At 51.4% G+C, this 27,886-nt stretch overlaps 1 protein-coding gene and 1 long non-coding RNA gene across 2 annotated transcripts; both read right to left on the reverse strand.

Moving 5' to 3' along the window:
- Positions 1-489: 489 nt before the first annotated feature.
- Positions 490-9,633, reverse strand: LOC306815264 (uncharacterized protein; the record flags this gene model as incomplete). The annotated part of the gene is made up of 6 exons (XM_079331857.1): positions 9,540-9,633; positions 8,765-8,919; positions 7,557-7,826; positions 6,716-7,048; positions 6,261-6,398; positions 490-1,644 (listed from the first exon to the last, which is right to left on the reverse strand). Exons 2-6 carry the CDS (start codon positions 8,768-8,770, stop codon positions 490-492), a joined length of 1,902 nt encoding a protein of 633 aa, XP_079187983.1. The 5' UTR covers positions 8,771-8,919; positions 9,540-9,633.
- A 16-nt stretch (positions 9,634-9,649) lies between these two features.
- Positions 9,650-12,398, reverse strand: LOC306815266. Its single transcript, XR_013777368.1, has 3 exons — positions 12,304-12,398; positions 10,423-10,582; positions 9,650-9,843 (listed from the first exon to the last, which is right to left on the reverse strand). It is a non-coding gene; the product is annotated as an uncharacterized lncRNA (long non-coding RNA).
- Between the last annotated feature and the right edge of the window lie 15,488 nt (positions 12,399-27,886).

Here is a 27,886-nt window from a genome sequence, read left to right on the forward strand (position 1 = left end):
CCTAGGTTTGCCTGCTGCCCATTGGAGAGAGAGAAAGAGGAAGAGTCCATCAGGGCTTAAATGACCTTTTGGGGCTTCTGGTTCTGGTGCCAGCTTGGCTAGCAGAGCAAGGTCTGTGCCCCTGCCAGCCGCTGGCTGTGGCAATGCAGCCAGAGCCCTCCCTGGTTTCACTTCAGGAGAGCCCAGGTGGCCTTTGCTTCAGCTTGAAAGGGCAGCTGTTGTTTCACTGTTGCATTTCTTGGTTTGTTCAAGCCCCTCTGGCCCTCCAGTGCTGGAAGACACAAAGTTGCCATGCTGAAGGAAAGGCAGGGAAAGCTTGAAGAAGGCTGAAGGGAGCACTGAGATTTCCCCTTTTCCCAAGAGCTTTCTTCAGCTGAAGCTGCTGGCAAGGACCAGACTTGACAGCCCGCGATGGGTTTGTGCTTGTTTTATTTTGGGGGTCCTGCGTGGGACGTGGTTAGCAGGTGCTGCACAGGCTGCGGTGAGGCATCAAAAATGCCCGCCCAGCACCCAAGGGTGCCGCAAGATCTGCTCCAGCTCTGGCCTGTCCGCTGGGGGACTTGGACTCCTGGCTGAGGCAGGGGCTGCGCCGGCGGGTCCCACTTCCCCCGGAGGGCACCCCACGTCCCCCAGGCAACTGGCCAAAGGCAAGGAGCCCTTGTGCAAGGCAAAGGAGGCCGGCAGAGCAGCCCACGGCCTTGTTGGCCAGGCAGGCCGAGAGGCCGGGGCCCGGCTTATGCAGCCCCCTCTCTGCCGGCAGGGCCGGCTGCCCTTTGGCATGGGGCAGATGCCGTGCCCCAGGAGCCGGCAGCCGGCTGAAGGCTGCAGCCCACGGCCCAGGAGGGAATGGGGCCGTGCAGTGCCCGGCACTGGGAGCAGGGCCCGGGCTGGGGGCTCACCGGCAAATCGTGTGAAGGCGCGCTCCTGGAGGAAGGTGCTGCGACTGAAGTCGATGAGCTTCAGCTCGCCGCTCTCCGGCCCCACGAGGAGGTTCTCCGGCTCGATGTCCCGGTGCAGGACGCCGCAGGCGGTGCAGTGCCACACGGCCTCCAGCACCTGGCAGAAAAGCCAGCGCGCCACCTCCTCGCACAGGAACTCCTGCTCCAGCAGCAACAGCAGGAGATCCCGAGATGCCTCCAGGCGCTCCATGACCAGCAGGAAGCTGTCAGGCAGCTCTAACCAGTCGAGGAGCTGGATGATGTAGGGGCAGCCAGAGCCCACCTTCTCCATGAGCACGATCTCCAGAGGAACACGGGTGCCGTCGGGCTGTGAGGAGGAGACAATGCCTCCAGCAGGCCTGATGCTGCCCTGTGGCTGCTGCGCTGGCTCCTGCCTGGGATGCCCCCGTGTCCTCCTCACCATGGGCAGCCTCCCTGGTGCTTGGGCTTCGTGCCAAGCCCCAGGGGATGCTTGGCAGGTGGCCCCTGCCCAGCCCCAGCCCGATCTCCAGTATTGCCAGGCCCGCCATGCTTTGGCTCTGGCTCTGAGCCCACGCCCACCATCCCCCGCCATCCCCCGCCAGCCACTGCCGGGCTCTCGGCTGGATCCCAGCCCTCCCCGGCCCGCCCTGTCTGGCTGGCCCTGCTCATGCACCAGCTCATCCCACTGCTGGATGCTCTCCTGGGCCACATGTTTGATGGCCACCTTCAAGCCATGGAGAGAGGGGGGCTGAGCTCAAGCCATGTGCCTCCCAGTACCTGCCCTATCTGTGGGGTTGTCTTTGTCTGGGACTGGGTTGCACTTGGTGGGTGATGCAGAAAATGGAGAAAGAAGATGTGTATTTCAAGACGACCTTGTTTTGGGGTGAATTGCTCAAGACACTGTGCTTGTATCCGTATCTGCATGTATGTATGTATATATTTTAAAAGTTTAAGTTTGAGGTAATGTGTTGGCATGGGAAGAAATTCAAGGTGGAACATGTTGTGGGTTTGGGAGGGCTTTTTTGGTGAATTATCTCCCATTTGTTACCTGAAAAGGGGGATGTGGAGAGGAGAGGGCAGTTGAGAGCAGTGGGGAATCAATGATGGGCAGTTGAGTTACAAAAGAATTGGCCAGTGACCCTCCCACTTCATTGGAAGCTTCCAGGGAGGGAGAGCAGGATTGGGCACTGGCTTGATGAGGGAAGAACCAGCTGGCTATGCTAGGAGCAGGGCACTTTGGGCAGGTTTTGGTGTTGGACCCAGCACTGCTTCAGAATTCTCCTTGCCACCCATGGGTGAGCCCGTTGCTTGCGGCAGCTGCTGGTTGACAGGGACTTTTCAACACTCCCATTGCCAAGAAGACCCTCACCATCTGTGTCGGTGCTTCAGGGGAAACCGGACCACTCCACTTATTCTCTTTCTCTCTGGAGAGAGGGAGCCCCAGCTGCTGTTTGACTGGAACCTCAGCAAAGCTGCCACACCAGGATACTGCACCAGACAGGTGAGAACCAGGAAAACCAAAGCCCCATGTTCTCTGTCGCCGAGGGTGCCGTTAGCCCCAGGGCTGGCTCAGGGCTGGCAAGGCGGCCCCTGAAGCTGCCTGAGCCAACAGCGCCCCCTGGAGCCACGGCAGAGCTGCTGCAGCCACTCTGCCCCGACAGGAGCCTGCAGCGCCCTCTGCCGGCTGTGGCCAGAACTACAGCAACGGGAGAAACTGCTGGATGGGTGGGACGTGGGACTGCTTTGGGGGGTTGTTGCCCTTGTTTTGGTTGTTTATTCTCCCTTGTTGCATGTATATATATATATATATATATATTTCAGTAAAGAAATATTATTTCTTTTCCCATATCTTTTCCTGGAAGCCCCGAAATTTCAAGTTATAACAATTTGGATGGAGGGAGCTTTCCATTCCAGGAAGATTCCCAGCCTTCATGGCAGACATGTGTCTTTCAAACTAGTGTGAAAGCTAAGACAGAGAGTACTGTGGATTTAATTAGCATATGCACTTTGATAACCAAGTTGTCTTGATAAGAGCATAAAGAGCTTTGAAGATTACAAGAAGATTGGATCAAGACTGGTAACAGGAAAGATGATTTAACTAAGTAGAAGTGTAAAGTTTGTCTGTGTGATGTTTAACTCAATGAATGTAGTAAAAAATTACTAGCCTTCCTAAAAATGGTATATAAGCATATGTAGCTCACAGTTAATTGAGATTCTGATCATAAGTCAGTAGTCCCTGTCTCTCTCTCTCTCTCAATCATCAATAAACCAGGACAATCTGTCATCATTAATGGAAAAATTGACCTTGGAGGTAAAGGAACTCACAGAAGCACAGTTTCAGCCCTTGCCTAGGAATTGTTCCTGATCCTCACAAAGCAGGGGCTTCTGTTGTTTGAAGAATAGTCTTTGAAGGATCTCTACACACCAGCTTTTACCTCCCTCAGAGGGCCTCTTCCCACAGTATGTCACACCAGACTGGCACAGTTCCTATGCAGCTGACATCCATCGTCACCAACAACAGGACCACTTTAACCACCACTAGTGAGAGGGAGCATGGATCATTACATTTTCCCCACATAAGATATGAAACAGAAATCCCTGCTGTGAATCCTACCAACTCTTTCTCAATATGTACATAGAAGCAAAGATGCCTTGCACAAAATCTGCCTTCTTGGATCCCTGGTGAACAATGGCACAAAGTCCAGCAGTGTGCCCTGGAGGACAATGCTAAGACCAGTCCTTTCTGACCCTTTTTAGTAACTGAGTGATGGGGCAGAGTCTACCCTCCCACAAAACAAGGAGGAGTGGCTGATCTGCCAGAGAGAAATGCTGCCATCCACAGGGATGACATATTAACAATGATGACAATTCAATAACAAGTGCTGAGTCCTGTCCTTGGGAGGGAGCAACCACCAGTATCTGGTGCAACAGGCACCAGTATCTGCTGGGGGCCAGCCAGCTGGAAAAGCCAAATTTGCCAGGGTCCTGCTGGACACCAGGATGCCCATGGGCTGGCAATGTGCTCCTGAAGCAATGCAGAACAGCATCCTGGGCTGCACTGGGAGCTGTGTCACAGCCCAGGGAGGGAGGGGATCCTTCCCCTCTGCCCCACACCAGTGAGGCCAGCCCTGGAGTGCTGGGCCCAGAGCTGGGCTGCCCAGTATAGGAGACAGGGACAGACTGGACAGAGTCTAGAACGAGGCCAGGAAGGTGATGGAGGGACTGGAGCATCTCTGCCATGAGGAGAGCCTGAGAGAGCTGGGACTGTCCAGCCTGGAGCAGAGCAGGCTCAGGGCAACACATTCCTGGGCAAAAATACCCGGGTGGGGGCTGCAGAGGGGACGGGACCAGGGACAGCCCCAGGGACCACAGGCACAAAGTGAAACACAGGAGGGGCCCTGTGAGCTCAAGACACACTTCTGCACTGGGAGGGTGTCTGAGCACTGGGGCAGTGCCCAGGGAGGTGGTGGAGTCTCCATGGCTGGAGAGACTCAAAAGCCACGTGGACACATCCTGGGCAGCTGGCTGGGCATCCTGGCAGCTGGGGGGCCCTGGTGGAGCAGGGGCTGGGCAAGGTGACCTCCTGAGGTACCTCCAGCCTCACCCTGTCATTCTGTGACTCCGTGAAAAAAACAGGTCGCAGTTTCCTAAGGACAAATGAAAAAGCTCCACACATGGCAGGCTTCTCCTGCCATCACCAAAGTGGTTCATGTCATGTGTCTCCCTTCTGGAGATTCCTCCCTGGTGTGAGGATGCCCCTTCAAGGTCACTCCTTGAAACTGAGAGAAATGTTTGCCCATGGTCATTGGTTTGGGTGAGTAGCATCAATCTTTCATTAAGAATTGGTCTGGATAGAATTGCTTCAGTGGTGTTTGAAATATAATGCACTATACCAGAAGTTATAGTTCTCTGTACTGAGTAGCACGTAATTCTGACAAAGATCTTTGAGTTTAATTGTGATCATAATAAACACTTTATTTGTCTATAAATATATCCCTCATCCTAAGGAACACAGCTCTATAAAGGTTCAACTACACCTATACTATCCTATAAACATTTGATTAACACCTATCCTATCCTATCCTATCCCATCCCATCCCATCCCACCCCACCCCACCCCACCCCACCCCACCCCACCCCATCCCATCCCATCCCATCCCATCCCATCCCATCCATCCCATCCCATCCCATCCCATCCCATCCCATCCCATCCCATCCCATCCCATCCCATCCCATCCCATCCTATCCTATCCCATCCAATAAACTATTGATTAACACCTATACTATCCTATAAACTATTGCTTAAGTCTAAGACAGCATTCCACTGCTCGCTGGCTCCTCTCTGTGAAGTTTAGGAAGCAAGGTGGTCCTTTCTGCTCCTTGTGACTCAGTGGGACTGTCTCCAGCCTGCTCCCTGTGCAGATCTCCAGGTTGTCCTGTCAGGCCCAGGCCAGCTGTGACTGCAGCAGGGACACCTGGAAGAGGCACAAGGCCCAGCTCAGACAAGCCCACGCTGGCAGCAGCATCCGCAGCCCCACGGTACCGGCTGTCGGGGCACACACAGCCTCCAACTCCAGCCCTCACCAACACTCTGCCCTTGGGGAAGGGAAAGGAACAGGCTCCCAGACTGCCCCTGAACAGAGCTCAGATGGTCAAAAAGTCCAGTTCATGGCAGAAAAACCCTTCCCATGTACATCCCTCAGCAACCACAGCTCTATTAGAGAGAGTTCTGGCAGCAATTAGGAACCCTACACTGATTTCAAAAGCACACATTTGGGGCACTGACCCATTTCTCCACACGCTGTGCATCTGCAGGAGAGAGCTACTGGAGGACTCCTCTCTGTCAGAAGTAGATGAACTTTCCTGGGCAGACTCGCGGAGAGGCAATGAAAAGTAGTCTGGGGGGAACACTCTCCTAAAACTTCTGATTCTTCTCCCTTCAGGTTCCACCTGCACATTTGACAAGAGAGAGGGCCACAGAAAACTGTCAGCAAAAGTGGAGCAATAGGACCTCTGGACATCAAGGCAAGGAGATCTCTATTCAGACACCCTGAATTGCACCAGACAACACTGGGGGCACAAAGCTCTCGCTGGCAGCTGTGCAAGAGAGGCCAGTGTGTGTCCGGGGACACGGGGCCAGGGAGGGAGGCACTGGAGTGAAGGTGCCTTTGTGAAAGCCATGGGCTGCCACAACAGAGAGAACAAACAAAAGGCTGAGCCCACAGCTGGGACAGGGAGAGGCAAGGAAACAAGCAGAGAACTCCCAAGCACTGCCTGGGCTAACGTGCCCTGCTCCAGAGGAGCCTGGGGCTCTGCACAGGCCCTGAAAGCCCATTTTACCTCGTCAGTCCTCCTGGGCTCAGTGGTTGCTTCACACTTCTCTGTCTTGACTTCTGCTGATGTTGCAGCCACATTGTGCACACATGCCATGGCCTCCCTGGAGTGCTCTGACAGCTGCTCCCCTTCTGCTCCAGCAGCCTGCTGGGTATTCAGAGAGGAGATGATTCCTTTAGTTCAAACACCACACAAGATGTCCTTCAGAAATCTTGATACTGGGAAGCATCCTCAAAGCACCAGCACTGCAGCTACAGTTCAGCCCTTGCTACAAAACTCTGCTCAGTTTACTTCATCACCCTGCTCACCTGCTCCATTCTGTTGCACATAGAATCCAAACCCTCACCTGTTTCCTACCCTTGCCTGGGCACAAAAGAAACAGCTCCCCATGCCCAGCTTTTGGCCTGAACTGATTTGAACAGCAAGCTCCTCCACAGCCAGCCCAGGGTTAATGAGCAAACTCTCCCTCTCCCAGACTTCAGAGCATTCCACACGGGAGCAGGGAACAATGTGGGCAACCAAGCCCAGGGGCAGAAAGAGCCTTCAAGCACTGCTGAAGCCTTGAAACTCCTCCAACTCCTCTTTCCAGACACCAGGCACTTGTATTCCAGAGGAGCCTGAGGCTTTGCAGAGGCAGCCAAAGACCATTTTACCTGCTCGCCAGTTCTCCTGGCCTCAGTGCTCCATTCAGGCCTCTCTGTCTTCTCCTTTTCGGAGGATGCAACCGGTTGCTCAGATTCCAGGCTGGCGTCTGACATAATGAACAGCTGCTCAATTTCTGCTTTAAAAGCCGGCTGGGGATACAGAGAGGAGATGATTGCCTTATTTCAAACACCACACAAGCTGTACCTCAGAAATCTCCATCACTGGAAGCATCCTCCAAGTTCCAGCAGTGCAGCTGCTGTTCAGACTTCCCGGTACAAAACTCTGCTCAGTTTAGTTCATCACTTTGCTCACCTGCTCCATTCCTTCTCACACCTAATTCAAATCCCCACGTGTTGCCTCCCCTTGCCAGGGCACAGGAGAAGCAGCTCCCCATGCCCAGCTTTTGGCCAGGAGATGATTTGAACACCAAGCTCCAGAGCTGTATCAGTCATTCCAGGCGTGCCAGGAGACAATCTGGCAGTCAATGCTCTCTGAATAGAGCCAGGCACACAGACAAGGCTGCCTGCTGCAGCCCAGGATGCTTTGCCCAAGCAGGCCTGGACTGACAGGGATAGGAGCTCCCAATTCTTTATGGGAAGCATCACTGGAATAATTCAGGGATGCTGCAGTGGACTGAAGGGCAATGCCAGAACGTACCTCAATACAAGTCTTTCCCTTCAGGATGTCCAAATGTTTCTTCAGAGTCCCTTTGGACATTTCACTCTTGTTCAGTGCAGCCCTCAGGACTTGAGCAATGTCTATCCATTTCTTCAAAGCACCAGTCCCATGCTCTAACTCTTCCTGCATGCCTTCCCTCTCCACTTCCAATTGTTGACTGTTTTCCCCATGATTTCTCATCTCAGCTGCATGCATTTCATTCTTCATTTCCAGATCTCTCATCTGCTGCTGGTACAATGCCCGTTCATGCTGCAAAACAGGGAGAAAAAGGGTCACTCATTCCCTCTCTCGGTTTGCTTCTCATACCAGATCTGGACTCGTGTGCCAGGGACAGGCACGGGCTGCCCCTCTCTCTCTGCCTCTCAGGATGCTGCAGACCTTTGCTGGGCCCCCCTTGATGCTGCATCTTTCCCAGCTTGCTCAGCCACTCCCAGCTCCCTTCCTGCCTTTCCCCGACCACTTGCAGCTTCACTTCAGTGTTCCTTTGGGGAGGAGCTGCCAGAACTGCAGCCAGGATTTCAAGTGCATGCTAAGCAGGATTTAGGCAGTGCCACGAGGGTGTGCTCTCCAGCAGGGAGGAAGGGAAGAGCAAACACCCCCAGCAATCCATTCCCTGGGGTTGGGGCAACAGCTGTGGTTTTCCACCTCTCCTGTGTAGAGTTTCCATAGCAGCATCCCCAGAGCCCCACTGCCCTCTCTTGGAGCAGCAATGGCCAGATCAGGCTGTCATTCTCTGCTGCCACTCAGGACCAGTTCTCCCCTTGCAGGTACACTCTGCATCAGCACTTGGCTTTCCTCTCTTCTCTCCCCACTGGCTGCTCTTAGATGGCCAAGACCAAACACCTTTCCATGAACAGCAAACTTGGTCTTCTCACCCCTCCTGCCAGGTCCTAATATTTAGAAATCTGAACATGACTCAGCACACGAGGAATTGCCCAAACCATGCAATGTCAACAGAGACAGTGTGGGCATTGAGAACTAAAGCTTCTAGGGCACAGAACTCCATCATGGAGGAAATCAGCAGTTTTAGAATTCAGTGGCTTTGACATGACTACAACATCCTTGCCTACTTTTTGAGAAGAAAGCAATTAGAAAAGTTAAACTGGAAACAGATACTCTTTAGAACTATTAACACCAGGTCCAAACTGAGCTAGGAAATGACCCTTTGTGGCATCTGCCAATCTCACCAGCATATCCTTCCTTTCCTTCTCCAGGCTCTCCAATTTCCTCTGCAGAGATGCCACCTCCTGATGGAGAGTAGCAGCCTCCTCCTGCCTTTCAGCGGCCTCTTTCTGCAGGGCAATTTCTCGAGAGGTGTGCTTGAGTTCTTCCTTCCACCAATCTGCAGCAGGGAAGGGGAAGGGAGAGGGCAAGGGCAAGGGCAAAGCAAAGACAAATTGATGTGCATCCTGCAGAGGCAACCGCACTGTCTTCTCTACCTGCCTGTGTTTGCCAGGTCCTAAGCCCTCAAAGGATCCAAAACTGATAGATATGAAGGAATATTCTCGGCAAAGAGAAAAGGAGGAATGAAAGGAGCAAGATTCAGAGGAACAGGAAAGTTTGTTTGCTCTTGGGCTTGGGCAGAGTGAGCAATCCAAGAGAGACAAAGGAGCGGGCATGCCTGTGCAGCCCTGCTCCAGAGGCATCAGTAGCCTGGAAGCTCTGGCAGGGGCTGGACTTTGGGGAAATTGAGCTGAGGCATCCAGCTACAGCTCCTTAGCACAGACATGGCACCTGAAAGGCACCAACTGTGCACAGGATCTGCCACAGCCCAGCAAGATCACACTGCCAGCCATTGCATCATTCCTGAGAAAAAGCTTGCACTGGCACTACAATGGATAAATCTCCTGCTGGATGTTTCCTTCCCCTCTGCCATCTCTGGGCACTTTTCCTCTGTGTGCCATCAGAGACCCTCACTGGCAAGACAGGATGGGGCAACGGGTGGGAGAGCAGAAGTTGTACCTTGCTCGCTTTCCTCCAACTTCCTCTGCAGCTCCTGATTGTGGGCTCTGAGTTTGTGTATCTGAGCCTTTGCCTTCCTCAGCTCCAGCTCTGAGGTGTTGCACTGTCTGTCCAAGGCAAGAGCTTTGTCATCACATCTCTGGAGTCTCACACGCAGCTGGGACACTTCAGTCTCCAGCACATGCACAGAGGCCTTCAAGCAGCGTTCTCCTGCTCGGGACTCCTCCAGCTCCTGCAGCAGCTCCTTCTCTCCAGTTGCCTGGGCAGCCTCCATCTCCTGCACTGTGTCCTGCAGGGCCTGGATCTGGAAGATGGATGCACAGAGCCTCAGGGACAGGCCTGCTCCTGAGGCAGCAGAGCAAGCAGTAGGGAGAGCAACTAAGGAGAAAAGACTTCAGGCAAAAATCAAACAGGAAACAGAAGGTGCAGAACCAAGGATTCCATTGGAGACAAAAGTGGAGACAACAGGGAAAGGAAGGCAATGGACACCCTTGATTGAAGCTGCAGCTCTGAACACTGCCTGAACTGGCTGCGGTGCGAGTGCCCTGCCCAGCCTGCCACAGCCACATCTGTGTGCCCACATTGCTCAGTGCCCAGCACACCACCAACTCCATCTGGGACAATTCTGCTAACACAGGGACAGAGAAGCTCCAAAGGAGTTTACTGCTGCTTCTCCTCCCAGATTTCCTGCTGGGACCCAGGAGACAATGGGGGAAAACATCGGCAGAACACACCAGTCCAGCCTTGGCCTCAGGGTGCAGCAGCAGCCAGGAACAGAACACAGCAGCAGTGGATGCCACTGGGAGGGGAAAGAGGTTGGGGCCTCCAAGCCAAAGGTGGTGTTGTGTGTCCATGGAGAAGACAATGCCAGTGCACAGCTTACCTGGGTTTTGAGCTCCTGCAGTTCTCCTCTGCTGTTTGAAGAGAGCTGCTCAGCCTGCTGAAGAGCAGAATGGAACTGAGACAGATGATTGCTCAGTTCCAGGTTCTTTTCTTCCAGTGTCCTGAGGCACAGGTTCTTTTCCTCCAGAGATAGAATCAGCCTAGAAGGAAAGCATGCAACTCATTACTACATGGTATGACATTTTATAAACTCCTAGGACTTGCACCACCTCGGGAAAAACTGCTCTGTCTGATGAGCTTTGTCTAAACAACTTGGCTGTTTGCTCCCCCTGCAGCCACAGCCCAGCATGTGCCCACACTCCTTTTGTTCCTGAAATAACGGGGAGTCCCTGCGTACATACCCTGCCTTGTTTTTGACATGGGAATGTGAATACAATTAACAAAGTCTTGCAATGAAGACATTAGGGGAGAGGAACAATTTTCTTCTGACTTAACCATGCTCCAAGGCAGGGAGGTTTAGTCAACATGGATCCTTCCCCCATCTTGTATGTCCAGGTAGGAGGAGCAGCACCCTACAGCCAGGGGATCTCTGGGACCTTCCTTAAGATTTACCAGCACCCATCCTACTTTCAGCTGGAGAAACAAAGGCCAAAAGCAAAAGTGGCTACAGATACTTGGAGCACTGTAGCTGCTGGAGCCAGGATGGTTCTGGCTCCTGGCAGCCACAGGGTCCAGATAACTCCTGGGGGCCTCGAGGCAGAATGCAGCTACAAGGCCTTAGTGCAAGCAGTGCCCAACAATTGGGCAGGCAGCAGAGGTTCATCTTGGCTTGCAGACCTTCTCAGCTAGCTAGGAATGAGATCTTGGGATCGCAGCAGAGATTCCAAAGACAGCTTTATTTCTTCAAAGGGTTCCACTAGCAAAATCCAAATATATAGCATAACAAGGGGTTTTTATAGGGATTAGGAGGATTGAAATCTAACCAGTAAAATTAGAACTTGAAATATATCCAATTACTTAAATATTCCAGAAAAGAACAATTATTTAAAAAAGTTAAAGACCACTAGCAATTCTAAAAGACAACAGGTGTTTCTGTAGGGGGGTGAATATTTCTCCAACATGAGTTATCATAAGAAAGGGTTTCTTATCTAAGGAGGAGATAAGATGAGGTCCCAGGAGCCCTTTTCAGGGATAGCTGTATCATCCACAGAGCACAACCTGATGGAACAGGCAGAAACCTCCAGGCAAGCAAAAGTGCCCTGTCTTCCTCTGTCTTCTTCTTGGAAGAAGAATCCTGTGGCACGGAAGACTGGCAGGACTTGATCAGCTGGAGGAGCCCCCCTACCCTTGGTCTTGTTTCTTGCAATCTTTGTACAGTCAGTAATGCCTGTGACTGTGGAGAGTGCCAGGGACCCTGCCAGACACCCTCCAGGCAGAAGGGGGATATTTTTTGAGGAATGATGCAACAGAGACATTCTTGTATCTTGGGTGCCTTCAAGGACAATCTGGCCTAGATCAGCAATCAGGGCCTTAAGATGGTTCTGCCCAGCAAAGGCATCAGATTCCAGGCTGATCCAGATCCCAGATGCTTCAAGTTACAGGACCCAAGGTGGAGCTGATGGATGTATCCACCTCCTTACACTGCAGCTTGGGCAGTGTTAACACACCCACCTAAACCAAAAACACACAAGTCCCCAGAGGGAAAGAGCTACCCCAAAAGCCTTTACCTTCACAAAAACTTCAACTGATGACTTAAAGGAAAAGAAAATGACACACAATATTCAGATAATGAGATATATCAGAGATAGAAGAGCTGACAATCAGCCAGTTAGGACATGTTGCCAGAGCCCCTGGCAGGTGCAAAGATGGCAAAGAGGGAATCCATTCACCACAATGCAGAGTCCCACAGGCTTTCATTTACCTGGCTTTTTCCCTCTCTAGGACATTCACAGAAGCTTGCAATTCTGAATTTTGCTGAGCCACTTCTTCCCCTTGACTCCTTTCCCTCTCCAGGTTCTTCTGCAAGGTGCACTTGCAGCTCCTTGTTCTGATGTTCTGCCTCTTCCAGCAGCTTCTTGGTGTGCTTAAGCTCCAACAGCTTCTGCCTTGACTGATCCTGTGCCCAGCTCACATCTTGCTGTGCTCTCTGGACAATCGCTTCCTGGGTCTCTCGGGAGGCTGCCAGCTCAGACATCAACTCTCCCACCTCCAGTCAAACAGAACAGAGCAGTCAGAGCCCACAGCCACAGCTTGTGTCTGTCAGCCACAGCAGAGGCTGTGAGAAAAGGTGAAGGACAACTTTCCATTCCTCCAGTCCTGACAACACCAGATTCACAATGGATATGGACAGCTTGTTTCAATCTTTAAGTGGGCCAAAGGACATCTGAAAAAGCACCTCCCAAACCAAGGCTAGAAAGAAGAAGCCAGCAGGAATCCTTGCTGATGCTTGCTGGCCAACAAGCCAGAGCACTAGCCCAGCTGTCCAAGTCAGCAGCTGAGATTCAGCAGAGCACTGAGTGTCCTTCATAACAGCTGCCCTGCAGAGCACAGGACCAGGCAGCCCCAGGGGTCACCCCATCAACTGCTGCTCTGCCATGGAAAAGCAAGAAGGCCACTGATCCCTCCCTGGATGACTGTGGTGCTACTGCTGTTTTGCTCACCTGCTTTTGTAGAGCCTCCCTCTGCTCAAGGAGGACATTCATTTCCTCCCTGATGCCTTGTAGCTCTTCCCTGTGCCTCCTCTGTGCTGCCTGGATTTTACTCCGAGCTTCCTGCAGCTCAGCTTGCAGCTCTGCCTTGATGTTCTGACAACAAAATGCAGAGCAACTTCCTGGGACCTGCCCTCATGCTCAGCTTTTTCCACTTTCCACAGTGTCTCAAAATCCCACACTTTCAGCTACTTCTTTTGACCTATCTAGCCAGCTCTGCTTCCTCTGCAAGCCCTCCTTCCTGGGGATGAGCTCTGGAGCATGCCAGGCTCTGTGGTCCCAGGACCTGAAGCAGCCCTTGCCTCCTCAGTCCCAGGAGCTGCCTCTTGTGCCCTTGTCATTGCCCTGCACTCAATGTTCCCTGCCTACTCAGACTTACCTGCTTCTTCTCTTGCTGCCCTTTCAACTCCTGCCTGAGCTGCTGGATCTGCTGGCAGGCTTGGCTGAGCTCTACCCGAGTTTGGGGCAGTGCCTATGATAAAGCACTCATCTCCTGCTCTTTCAGCAGCACCTGCACAGAAAGAAAGAGCAGAGAGCTTCACATTTGCCCTGCAACACCTGTGTGGCAAGAGACAGAGACTGATGGGCTCACGCACTCTCAGAGCACTCGGCTGCTGCTCCCCTGGGCCACTCTGCCCCAGGGCAGCCACAGCTCCCCAGCAAGTGACTTAGAACACAGCCCAGAAGACATCTCTGGCTTACTGTTCAGAAATACTCCAGATGAGGTTTAAAAAGATTTTTCTCTTTTGTGTCAGCATTTCTGCTGCACCCTCCCCAAGCCCACAAAAGTCTTTTCAACTTACTTTGGCCATGAAAACCCACCAGAACAAAGCAAAAGGGGAGTGGGAAGACAACGGTGAAGATACTCTGAGCTACGTCTTAGAAGAACAGAGCACAGCAGCAGCACACAAATCTCAGCTGAAAGCTGATGTTTCTGCCTGGATTCCTATCAGAGGGCTCATTCCTGGTCCCAAAGATAGCCCCATTCACCTTTTCCCCACCCCAAATTCAATGTAGAAGACACGGAGGACATGCTGCACACAGCCTCATGTCCTGCCATCTCCTACAGCTCCAGCCTTGCAAAAAATCACACCAGTTCTTGTTTCAGTATAATTACCTCTTTCTTGGCATTTGCAAATCTTGTTTGTGCTGCTTCTTTTACTTGTGGAGTATCTTATCTGTATGATAAGATAACATTGAGAGGAACTATGAATAAAAACATTGAAAGGAAGAATACAAAGAGGAATTTACCACTGACCCTCCGCTTATCAAGAATTATCAAAACACAGAACCGAGGGCCTTGTGAGGACATAAAAGATATAAATTTCATCTGCAGTATGACATGTATTTTAAGAAGAGAGGTCAAGGGTCAAACTGAGCAAAGGAATTCCCACAAAATTTGAACTGAAGGGAATGTATGAATATGTATGATTGTCTTGAATACGCATTTAACCAATATAATGAAAAAGTACATAAAAATTGTTTTAGGCTAACTGGCATGCTTCTGGTAGTTTTCCAAGCACCCATTGATGTTTACTGTCCCTCTTATCCCTTATTATATTTTTAAAAATTTTAAAGAGGTACTCTTGTTTCTCACAAGAAGGCTGGTGACCACCTCAGTAGGAACTGACACGTGTGAAAGCAACAAACTGCTATAAAATCATGACACAGCTTTGTGCAAATATGAGTATGCTACTAATATATTGTAAATGAGACGTTGCAAAGAAGAAATTTTCAAAATTCAACTGAAACCCGAAAAAGATGGGGTGAGGTTTTGGCAGAGAAATTCCCCTCACTCCCAGAGCTGAATAAACAGATACCTGCTCTGTAGCTGATTCAACTCTAGAGTTTTATATTCTTGTCTAGTTTTGGGCATCAGTAGTCTCCAAAGATGGTGGCTCAAGGGAAGCCATTCTCGGCGTTCCCAGACCCCCCATACCCCGGCCCTGCACTGGTGCCAATCCATGTGGAGTAAGTCGGTACAGTTCACCCAGACACTGGAGCTGCACAGGTGAGATGGTGTGGCAGGGGTGGGGCAGGTGAGGGGCAGTGCAGAGCAGGACCATGCAGGGTGGGAAGGATGAGGGGAAGGGTGTGGCAGGAACGAGCAAAGTCTGGGTCAGGTGAGGGGCAGCCCAATAACTGTCCCCAGAGAGGCCAGGAGCTCTCACAGGACCCCATAACTCACCTCCTGTCCCCCTGTTGAGGACTACCCAGAGACCTTCAGGACTCTGTCCCCCCATATTCCCCACATATCTCCCCCTATATCCCCTCTCAGAACTCCCAGTACCCTCCCCAGGGATGATCCTGTATGAGGCAGTAGAAGGCTGGTATCCACCATAGATGAGAAGGGCGTGGGAGGGGGGATACAAAACCATGGAGCAGGTCCCTGCCCCGAAAATCCCAAGCACTCCCTCGGTACCCCCACAGCGGAACTAGAGCAGCTCAGAGGAGAAAACATCCTGGGATGTGCTGCCTGGGGAGGGAACCCAGAAATCGGGGGGTCACAACATTAGGGGGAACACCTACATTAGTAAATGGGACCCCCAGATGCCCCAGGCCTCCCTAGATAGGAGGAGAGACCCCCAAGACCTGCCCAGCCCCTCCTGGTGGGAAGAGAACACATATTGCATGGTCCACAAAATCAGGGGAGGCCTGAAAATTAAGGGAGCTCCAAAACCAGGGGGCATCCCAAAATCTTGTTGGAAGACCCCAATATCAGGACAATGCGTCTGCCAAAAAAGCTGGGACCTTGAGCCTCCTCAGATAAGAGAACAGGTCCTGGGATGTATGTCTTGGGGGGATCGCTGAAATTAAGGGATCTCCAAAATCACAGGGAAAACCCAAAATCAGGAGAGACCCCAAAATCAGGAAGGTGTTGGAAATGCTACAAAGGTTAAAATTTTTATGCAACTTTAGCCAGTTTTGCTCGCTGTTATAAATAAACAGGGCCGAAGCCTTCATTAAATGCAGCTCTTTTATTGAGAGGAGCTATGGGAAGGCCACCACCTGCTGCAGATGAGCCAGTGATGTCGCAGGGAAAACATCCTCCAGCCATCCTGCAGGCAGCACGGGGAATCTCACTCCTCACACGCATGCACACATGTCCCGTTCAGCTCACTTGGTCTAGGGGTGTCATTGTTGTGTTCTTCCTTAGGTTGTAGCTGTTTTGGTGGAGTCTTTCCTTGGTATTTTAAGCGCTCTCCATGGCCCATGGTCCTTGGTTTCACAGCACGTGGTGTAGTTTTTTTGGTTTTCTTAATGTTTAGATTTAGCTGGGACCTCTGCCTTTGGGGGGGCTGTCTGGGAATATTGGTGATTTGCATATGGGGCGGAGTCTTTTGAGCAGCAGCAGGCAACCAGAAATAGGGAGAAGCAAAGGGCGGAAGAGATGAGGGACAATGGCGAACATAGGAACTGGGAACCATTAGGGAATACAGAGTTACAGGGGAGTGAGGGGTACAGAATGTATATTCTCGGCAGAACGGGTAGTGTAATGTAGGAACTGGGAAACATTACAGAATTACGGGGGAGTGAGGGGTACAGAATGTATACTCTCGGCATTGAGGGGTACAGAATGTATACTCTCGGCATAACGGGTAATGTAACAACTCTCAGAACATAACTGTTAACTGTTGTAACAACAATTTAACTGCTTACAACTTCTGACTGCTTACAACTTCTGAGTCTGCATCCACCACATTCACCCTTGGCACGGGAAAAGGGAATTTAACTTTCTTTGTAGGCACTGGTCCAGCAGGTGAGGTCTGACAAGCTTAACAACTCAGCAGACTGGGAGTAGCACAGAAGATACACAGGAGATAATGACCATTAACAATCATTAACAACAATCAACTCCAAACATCACTGGTCTGGGAAAAGAGATAAGAATCAGAACTTAATTAGCATCAGAGGTGAAGAGATCTGTAATGAATAGGCAACCAAATACTGAGAACTGCATCATGTGGGACCAGTGTACATTGCAAGATGCATTTCGATGGGTTTTGACTGTGTAAGTATCTGAAAAATCTAGTAAAATTCATGAGTGATGGAATTATTTTCTCTGCACACCTGGACAATGTGTGGATTAAATGATTTATTGCACATCCTGGTGAGAACAACATTCTGGCCAGAATAAGGTAATGACTTGGATTCTCTAACACTAAAAATGCTGTTGAAGAAGCTTTTTTTGTTTTGTTTTGAGGGTTTTTTTGGTTTTTTTTGTTTTGTTTGGTTTGGTTTTTTTGTTTTGTTTTGTTTTGCTTTCCTGCTGTTTTGGTGACAAAGGGACCCCCCACAAATATGGTGGGATCTTCAAAGCCCACCTCCCTCCTGGACAGGAGAAGAAAAAAACCATTGGCCCTTTGCTGAGGTGGGGTGGGTACCCAATAATCAGAGCAGGCCCCAAAATCAGCCCCCCAGTTCCCTCCCCACCTCTAAAGACACAGAAAACCTTGATCCCTAGCCTTCCCATATTCTCCCCCATTCCAAATTGCCCGTTTCCCCAAGATGCCCTGAAGCTCCCCAGCCACTGTAACCCCCACAAAGCTCCTCCAGAAGCCGCCCTGGACGTCCTGAGACCCCTTCCCACCTCCAAATGCATGGAGCCAGTCATGCACCAGTGCAGCCGCATGGCTGAGGGGCTGCGGGGGCCATTTCAGGGTGCAGCTCCTCCCAGCCTCCCCTGAAGGGGCTGAAGCCCTGCAGGTTCTTGGTCAGGACACCCTCACCAGCTCCCACCTGAAGGCCACCAGGGTGTCCCCTCAGGCCATGGCCGTGTGTGAGTACCAGTGGCAGTGGCATGGGGGAGGGAGGAGAGAAGAACCTTTTGGCTTCAGCAAAACATCTCCTCATCTCTCACAGTCCTATGAAGTCTTTGTTCTTCTACACAAAGTTCAGGAGTTTAGCATGAACCTGGCTGAGGAGCAGTCCATGTCAATTAGTAAAGTTTGCAGAAAATATAAATTGATTTAGCTAGTTGTAATGATCATGCATCCTGTGTTTTACGAAGGGTACACACTAAGTGGGGCATGGATAGGCAGATCGGGATGTCCTGAGTACCTTCCTAATACCTCATCCAACGTGGAAAGTGAATGAGAAGAAAATGCGGCCTGGAAATGAGGAGAAAAGAAGGCTACTTGCTCCAACTAATTGAGAGAGACCCCACTGGACACACGCCTCATGGACTCTCTCCCTTTGTTCGAATCAAGGGACTCCACTGCCTCCTTTATGGACATGAACCTCTAGCGATGTGAATTTTATGCTCTGGGGGATGGGGGGCACTGGAGCTCCTCTACCTGGGGAGGGGAAAGAATAAACCAGTATAAACCAGTCCAGACTGGGGCAGCTGGGGAAATTTCAGAGTCACGAGGGGGCAGTGGAAGCGAGGCAGGGGAGGGGGGCAGTGATTGGCAAGGAGGGGCAGGGAGAAGTTCCCGCCTCGGCCGCTCCCCCCTCAGGGATTGACTATGGGGGGGCGGCTCCCGCCCAAACCACGGGCGGGGAAAACTCCGCTCAGGGATTGGCTGGGCGGGACGGGGGCGGGCAGGGGCAGTTTCTACACATTTCAATTAAACGGACAAAGATGGAATAAATTTGAATAAGTGTGAAATATTTAAGGCTATATTTTAGTTACATTTAAACAATGGGGGGTTGAAAAGATGCATTGTGTGTTAAGACCAGGAAAAACCAAGAAACCCCCGAAAAAATCCCCCAAATCCTTTTAAGAATCCCTTGAAAATAAGTAAAATGGAGTAGAAGCATAATAAAGATGAATAAATACAAACAAGTTAAAATTAAGGTATAATTTTGAAATTGAGAGGTATAAAATGGGGCTTGGGGTGTTAAAATGCCTCAAGAAAGCACCAAAATCCCCAAGCACTAAATTCCCCTCACACCTGGGCTGGCTGTCCCACCGTCCAAGTAAAGAGTCCTCCAGTAGCTCAGGGGAGCAGCAGCCCTCTTGCTGAGGCATAGAAATGGGTCAGTGCCCCAAATGTGTGCTTTTGAAATCAGTGTAGGGTTCCTAATTGCTGCCAGAACTCTCTCTAATAGAGCTGTGGTGGCTGAGGGACGTACATGGGAAGGGTTTTTCTGCCATGAACTGGACTTGTTGACCATCTGAGCTCTGTTCAGGGGCAGTCTGGGAGCCTGTTCCTTTCCCTTCCCCAAGGGCAGAGTGTTGGTGAGGGCTGGAGTTGGAGGCTGTGTGTGCCCCGACAGCCGGTACCGTGGGGCTGCGGATGCTGCTGCCAGCGTGGGCTTGTCTGAGCTGGGCCTTGTGCCTCTTCCAGGTGTCCCTGCTGCAGTCACAGCTGGCCCGGGACTGGCAATACCGGCAGAACTACACTGAGAGCTGCTCAAAAACCAGGCAAGAGCTGTCAGACCTTCACCAGGAGCTCTCCTGCTCCTTTGCAGCTCTGCTCAAGGAGCCCAGGGCTGCTCTTGTGGAACAGAGACTTGAAGCTGCATTGATCTCTGAACTGATGTCACTTGGCAGTGACAGCCTTGGGCCATCAGTCTCTGCAGAGACAGGCCCTGGAGAAGGCAGGTGCAGCTCTTCTCTTCCATGGAGGATTTGTGCCCTGCCAGTTCCTGTCAACTGGGACACAGAAGTCCTCCATAGGACACAGAAGAGTGCTATTGAAGATCAGGGCAAAAAATACTTACTAAAGCTTTTCCAAGCATACCCATATGGTTCTTGAAGGTCTGTTCCTAGCAAGGAAACTTTGATGTAATCAACAAGAATTTTCTTCTGCCTAGAAGATCTAGATATATTGCCAAACACAGTGCAGAGAAAAAATTGCACTTGTGACGGTGTCATTTTTGATCTATTTTATAAGCCTTAAACACTGCAGCTCTTGGCATTTCTCTGCAGGAATTTCAAAAGCCTCTGAAACACCATTTTTCCTCCTCATGTGACTGTTCTAAACACAAGGCTTTCTTTTCCATGTATATTCGTAAGCACCAAGAATCTTTATGGGCTTTTTCTTACATCTCCCCCGTGTCAGGGAAGACAGAAGAATTCCTGTGACTCAGGAACTAAGCGCATCCCTAAAGAGGATGTGGTTGTTGAGAATGCTGAGCCTTAAAATTGATGCTGTCTGGACCAGCAACTTGTAACTCGTGTTCTGAGCCAGGGCCCTGCCCGGCACGACTGTGGGGACACGGGGGAGGCAGGGCAGGTGCCAGAGCCAGCAGGGAGCTGGGGCTGGGGAGAGCCAGGGAGGGCCATTCCACCAGTCCCTGGAATGATGGGCTTCGGATCCTGGCAACCGTCAACAGGCCATGGAATGTTGGAATGTTGGGGGTTGGACCCTGGCAACCGTCAACAGGCCATGGAATGTTTGGAATGTTGGGGGTTGGACCCTGGCAACCGTCAACAGGCCATGGAATGTTTGGAATGTTGGGGGTTGGACCCTGGCAACAATCGACAGCTCCTGGCTCATTGGGGTTTGGACCCTGGAGCTGTCAACAGCTCATGAGCGTTGGGGCTCAGACCTTGCCAAGGCCAATGGCACCTTCTTGAGTGCTATTGACCTTGGAAAGAACAACAACATCTGAGGATTGGGGCCAGACCCTCGAAAGGCCAAGGGCCTTTGGCGACTGGGGTTAGACCCTGCAAAGGCCAAGGGCCTTTGGAGATTTGGGTTTAGACCCTGCAAAGGCCAAGGGCCTTTGGAGATTGGGGTTTAGATCCTGGAAAGGCCAAAGGCCATTGGAGATTTGGGTTAAGACCCTGCGAAGGCCAAGGGCCTTTGGGCACTGGGGTTTAGATCCCGCAAAGGCCAAGGGCCTTTGGGCACTGGGGTTTAGACCCTGCGAAAGTCAACGACCTGTGGACACTGGGATTTGGTGACTGTTGGTGCCAAAGGAGCAGATAGACAGCCGGCGGGTGAGTGAAAAAGCCACTGCTCTCCGTGTGCCAGACCCAGCAGGGACCTGGCTGGGCTGGGCGTGTGCCTCAGGGGAACTGGTTCCCTTTGGGAATAGCAAGGGATTAACAGTTGGCTGTTCCAGAGCTTTGGTGCTTGCTGTGGGGACAGGCCTGGGAGGGAATGGGGGGCTCCTGGCCACATCTCCCGCTCCATCCTTGTTCCACTGGAGTCCGTAGGCACAAACAAGGGAGCAGCTTTTCATTGCCTTCCCTTCAGCCCAATTTACAGCACAGCCTCAGCTCTTCCCAGAGGCAAGAATGGGTTTCTCCCTGACATCTCCAAGATGATCCGCAGAGGCCCAGAGGAGGCCATGGGATTAATAGGAAGATGCTCCAAGGGCTGGAGCATCGGCGCCAAGGGAAAAGGATGCAAGAGTTGATGTTGTCCAGCCTGGGGAAGGTTCCAGGGTGACCTTAGAACCCCTTTCCAATGCCTGAGGGGGCTGCAAGAGAGTTGGAGAGGGACTTAAGCCAGGGGCCTGCAGGGACAGAACAAGGGACAGTGACTTCCTACTGAGACATGGCAGAGATAGATGGGATATTGGGAGAGAATTCTGCCCTGTGAGGGTGCTGAGGCCCTGGCACAGGTTGTCATGAGAAGCTGTGGCTGCCCCTGGATCCCTGGAGTGTTCAAGGCCAAACTGGACTGGGTTCTGGGCAGCTCCCCTTCTGGTGTTCTTAAAAGTGATGAGACACCTTCCAACATATTCATTTGTGCTACTGTCAAACTACTGGGCTGGAAATATTCCAAAGGAGGGGAGGAAGAGCTCAGCTGGAATTGCTATGCTTTGGGACAGGCTGGGAAGCACTTAGAGGTGGCTGCCTCAGGAGCAGCCATGCAGTCTGAGTGTGCTCTGCCCTGTGCTCTTGCAAGGAGCTCGAGGACTTTCTCACCAGGGTCGTTCCTCCAGATCCCCTCAGGTGAGTAAAGAGTGCAGGGTGTTGGTTACAGTCTGAATAATGGTACCTGTAGTTTTCTTGGCGGGCCAGATGTGGTTTTGTTGAAGCAATGATTTTGGAGAAGGGTGTAGTTACTTTTTAAACATCTAGTGGTGATGAAGATAGGACTGGTCTTGTGGGAATTTAGTGGGAAAGGTTGCTCTGATGTTTCAAATTTCAGGTTTTATTTAGGTAGGAAATACTTGGCTTTTCTCCTTGAGTGGGGCATCTCCCATAAGGTATAACTCCTTGTGGGGAGGAGTTCTGAGGGATGGGTCATGAAAGAGATAAGGAGCCCTGCTCCACCTGGTTTCAGCAGATGCTGATAGAATGTATACTTCTGCTTGCATCTTGCATTGCAACTTAAGACATGATCTACTCCTTATTCTATTACCATCTGCATCATACCTTAATTAATACCTTCTTTCAACTCTGCTGTATATTTTTATCCACTGTGATACTTCGCACACAGTTCTCACTTAAGATTAGGTTTTTCTGTGGTACTCAATGGGTTTCTTTATCTTTCTGCATTACCTACTAAGTGTAACTAGGTTTTTCAGCAAAAACAATTGTACGGATTGGTTTGCCTTGGCTTGAGGTGGGCATAATCTAAACAGTCTTAAAATACCTTTTTTGTGTACTACAGGGACTTTATCCCCATCCACTGTGTGCAAGGCTTCAGACTGGGCAGGACTTGCTTGAGTGATGGACTCTCAGGTGTTGACTATTTAGGTGGCTTTTGTTAAGTTCATTTCTCAATGTTTGGATATTTCCCTGCCAAGTGCCTTTAGGGTAATTTTAAGTAGTCTGTTGTACAGTTCAACTTTCCTGGCAGCTGGTGTGTGATACGGGATTTGATCTATTTATTCAATGTCCTGGTTTTTGACTGAGGTGTTTCTAAGGCTGGTCTTGAAATGGGTCCTGTTGTCTGACGATTCTCTCAGGGGTGCTGTGTCTTTATAGGACTTGCTTTTTTGGGCTTCAGATGGTGTTTTGAGCAGTAGTGTGAGGTACAGGGTGGGTTTCTAATGATCTAGTGGTGGCTTCTACAATTGTCATCACGTAGCACTTGCCTTGGGGGGTTTGAAGCAGTGTGATGTAGTTCATTTGCTCGGCTTCTTTATACTTATATTTGGAATACTGCCCCCCATATTAGAAAGGCCTTATTGGCTTGACTTGCTTGATTTTAGCACATGTCTTACAGTTATGGATAACTTGAGAAATGGTATTTATAATTAAACCTGCTTTTCAGTTTTGTGCCTACTTATAGGTGGCAGTTTTGCCTTGATGGCTTGAGGCAGTATGGGCGTATTGAGCTGGGAATAACTCTCCCTTATGTTGCTAATTTAAATTTATTGGTGACATCTCTATTTTTGCAGCTTGATCTACTTGCTCCTTTTTTTAGTGTTCTGTATTATCCTGACTTTTGGGGACATGGCCCTCTACATGATGGCCTTTTACAGAGAGTTTGTCTGAGTGGCAATGTTTTTCCACTCATCACCAGCCTCAATTGGTTTTCCCTTCTGTTGCTAGTTGGCCTTTTTTAACCTTTCCAGCTAAACCCACAGAGCATTGGTTACTATTTATGATTCAGTATGAAGGTAGAGCTTTGGCCAGTTCTCTTCTTCACCAGTGTCCAGGGCCAGCTGAATGGCTTTGAGTTCAGCGAGTGCACTTGATTCACCTTCTCCTTCAGTAGCTCGTGTGACTCGTCGTGTGGGGCTCCCTGTGGCCACTTTCCACTTCTGGTTCATCTCAACCATGAGACAGAAACTGTCAGTGACAAGAGCACAGCGTGTTTCTTGTGCTGCTAGTTGGTTGTATGGTGGAGCTTTTTAGCCTGGGTTACTTGTTTCTGCTCCTTTTTGTTAGTGAGACTAAAGTTTTTATCTTGTGGCCGGTTTGAACTGTTTTTAAAATTTCAGGGTGATTTGTGTTTCTAATCCGGCCGTGCTGTGTGATGAGAGCAATCCATGGGCTCCATGTGGTGTGGGTGGCGTGGTGGGTAGAGGAGCCTTTTCTTTAAACATCCACCCCAGCACCGGGAGTCAGGGTGCCAGGAGGAGTTGTGCTTTTGTGATAATTTCTTTTGAGGTGGCTTGAACTTTCTTAAAGGCGGCTAAGATTTTTTTTTCTTTGTTTCTGTGGGGGTTTTTTTGTTGGTTTTTTTTTTTTTTTTGTGAGTGTAGTTTGCTTCAGACATTCTGTAACTTTGAATTCTAGTGCTCGGCCTCGAGTCTACCCAGGCACCTTCTGCTAAAGGCTCCAGGACAAGCCATTGTTCTTGGCTGCATAGTAAAGCACATTCCTCACCTCTGGTCCCGTCCTGACTGGGCCAAGGGCAATGCATGAGTGATTTTCTGCTTGGTGTGGGTGAAGGTTTATTGCTGTTCAGGGCCACAGCTGGAATTGTTCTTCTTAGGGTGACCAGGTAGAGAGGGCTCACAATGTGGCTGCACTCAGGAATGCATTCTCTAAAAACCTATGGCCCCTAGGAAAGCTTGTGTTTCCTTCTTGCTGCTTGGTGGAGACACTGTGATGATCTCATTGATCATTTCAGTGGGGATCTGGCTCTGTCCATCTTGCCACTCTACTCTCAGGAACTGGATCTCTCAGGCAGGTCCCTTGACTTTGCTCTTCTCGATGGCAAAACCTCCTTCCAGCAGAATCTGGATGATCCTCTCTCCTTTCTCAAATACTTTTATTGCCTTGTTCCTACACACAATTATGTATTGATGTATTGCAGATGTTTTGGAGCTTTACCCTTTTCCAGTGCAGCCTGGATCAGCCTGTGGCAGATGGTGGGGCTGTGTTTCCACCCCTGGGGCAGTCGGTTCCAGGTGTGCTGCACGGTCCCCCCAGGTGAAAGCAAACTGAGGCCTGCACTCTGCTGCCAAAGGAATGGAGAAAAATGCATTGGCAATGTCAATGGTGCCACTTTGCTGCCTTGGGCTCCAGCTCCTCCTGGAGATCCAGCGTGTCCGGCACGGCAGCGCTCAGCACTGGAGAATCAACGACTGGGAGAGAGAGGGGGTCTACTGACTGCTGATCAGAATCCAAATTTACTCTCAGCTACATGTACTTCTATACCATTTTTAGGAAAGCTGGTAATTTTTTACCACATTGGTTGGGTTAAACATCACACAATCAAGCTTACACATTTGCAACATTTCTATTTGATTCATTCTTCTTTCCTGTCATCAGACTTGCTCCAATCTTTATGGAGTCTTCAAAGCTCTGTTTGTTCTTGCCAAGGCATCTTTCTTATCAAGCTGCTTACGCTAATTAAATCCACAGTACTGTGTCATAGCTCCCACAGTGGAGTCCCTTCATTCAAGGCACAATAGCCTACAGTCAATTTCTATTGTCTGTCAGACTTCCCACAGACAAACTGGGACTGTTGAAGTGTGAGTGGATTTGACTGAGCACCCTTTGACTTTCTAGCCAAAATTTTATGGGTGGGGATAATGGCATCTTGATTCATCTGATACTGCTGGCTGTGTGCTGTTGAGGTGTGTCACGATCTGCCCAACCCGAGCGGGAGTCGTGACTGGTTCTTTTATGGATCTCAGAGTGGAAAAGACACAGCAGGGGATAAAACCAGTTTGCTTTTACAGAAATACACTTTATTTAGTGCCAGCCAAAATGCGATAGTGGGACAGAGAGAGAGAGAGAGAGAGAGAGAGAGAGAAAGGGGGGTCGGGATTATAGCTACCAACATGGGCAGACGAATCCTCGTGGAGCAGCCAATAGATGTCTGTTGCCATCTGGGGAGATCTTGGGGGTCTCCTCTGAGAAAGTCACTTTTATAGTCCTTTCCCAAAGCGAGTGGCTTTTGGCCAAAAGGTGGGAAGATTTATGGACTGTTGTATGTGGAGATGGTTACCCTAAAGAACAGGTGGAAACAGGACATTTCAAGGCACACCAAACCATCTCTGTTGTTATGAACACACGCAGGGCAGCTCATACCAGACCAGTCCATTGTTCTTCCATCTGTGGGATCTTTGTTGAGTCAGTGCCCCGTGACTAGTTGTCATGAGAAACCAGTCCTGGTAGGCATCACCTGCGGAACAGTCACTTGGCGTTCCTCCCATCCCTGGCCAGCGCAGGCCTCAGGCGAGGGTCGTTGGGCAGAAACAGACGAGAGGCTCGGATGGACCCTCACAACAGGGAATATGGAAATAGCAACTGGAGAGAGAATATGGGATGGCGATACAGAAGATGGGAGAGGGAACAGAAAGGGCCGAAGGAGACATTTTGTGTCAGAGGGGCTCCCAGTGCCCGTCCCTCGAGAGGCCTGGGCTGAGGAGCAGCAAGCGGAGCCGTGCAGCCCAGGGCCGCTCCGTGCCTCGTCTGCCTCCCTGCAGGGCCAAGCCCCCGTGGGACACGCGGCTTCTCCCGCCCAGGCCCTCCAGGTCATGTGTGAATTGCTCAGCCTCGATCTCCTCAGTTTCCCAGCACCTCTTGGTGACCTGGGCAGCGCCGGCGGCCACCACGAATGTCCCGGATCGCAGCTGGAAGGAGAGGAATTCCCGGCCGTCCTTGGCGAGCCCATGGGATCCGCGGATGCTGCCGTGGGACAGGAGGGCACAGGCGGAAACCTCCTGCAGCAGGGGTTCCCTGGATGCAGCAAAGGGAGCTCCAAGGGTCCCCGGTGTCCCCACCTGCAGCACAGGGCGGGGAAAGCCGGGATGGCCGGGAATAGGGGTCAGGGTTGTCCCTAGTGTTGAGGGAAGGAGGGGCTGGGTGCTGGGAAAGGCAGGAATAAGGGTGCAGGGGGTCTCTGGCTCAAGGAGAAGGGGACTCTGCGGGGCAGGAGAGGCGGGATGGCCGGGAAAGGGGTGCCGGAGTTACTGGTGCCGGATAAGGGGATGCAGGGTGGAATGCATGGCCGGGAATGGGGGCTCGGGGCGATCAAGGCGCCCGGGAATGTGGGTGTAGGGGCCTCTCCGTGCTCCGGAATGGGCGATCAAAGAGTCCCGGGGCCGGGGGTCCCCCCTCAGCTCTGGCCGCCCCCCGGGGCCCCCAGGAGCGCCCCAGCCCCAGCGCTGGAGCCATGGCGCTGCTCGGCTGCGGCCCCGCCCCTGAGCAGCCTCCGGCCCCGCCATTGGCCCCGCTCTTTCCTGTCAGCCAATGGCAGCCCGAGTGTTCAGAGGCGTCACCGGTCGCCGGGCAGATCCCGGCATTGCCGCCGCTGCGGAAGGCAAAAGCCAAAACGCCCGAAGGAGTGCGTGGGGAAGGCACGGGGCAATTCCCGGGAATTCCCCTGGATCCCCTCCCGGGATCCCCCGGGACCCTCCTCGGCCGCGCACTGCGGGACCCCCGGGCCGGGCTGTGCTCAGCTCCCGGGGCCTGCGCTCCAGCTCTGCCTGCAACCCGCCGCCTCCGGCCCAAAGCGGGGCAAGCACCGCCAGCCGCGGATCCATTTTTTCCTGCGCTGCGGCTCCGAGCCCCGGCGGAGCAGGACTGGGCGCTGCCACTGCGAGCCCTGATTGCCAATCTCCTTCTCTCGCTTTCTCCTGTTCTCTCCCTTTGCTGTGGGTGATCATCAATCCCAGAGCGGCCGGAGAGCCCCGTGCCCAGGTCGGGTTTCCCAGGAAAGGGAGGCCTGGGGGTGAGATGCCCTGGGCCCGCCGGGAATGGGGGTCTGGGAGACCTCGAAGTTAAAAACAACCCGAACCGAAATCTTTAACTAAGGAGCTCTTCATTACTAAAAGCAGCAGGTAACCAAAGTGAATATTCTACAGCAATACTGTTGTCTAGCCACGCAAGAAGCGAGGTACCACACACACAAGAGAGGATTTTTCAGGCTGGTGTAAGTGCCCATGGACTTACCATGTCTCGTGTTGTTTAGGGCTGTTTGTATGTTAAGTCACTTCTCAGGAGATGGTGAGCTCACAACTGGAGGACGAAGGCAATTT

Source organism: Erithacus rubecula (genome assembly GCF_903797595.1).
Source record: "Erithacus rubecula genome assembly, contig: scaffold_111_arrow_ctg1, whole genome shotgun sequence".
In the NCBI taxonomy this organism is placed as follows: domain Eukaryota; kingdom Metazoa; phylum Chordata; class Aves; order Passeriformes; family Muscicapidae; genus Erithacus; species Erithacus rubecula.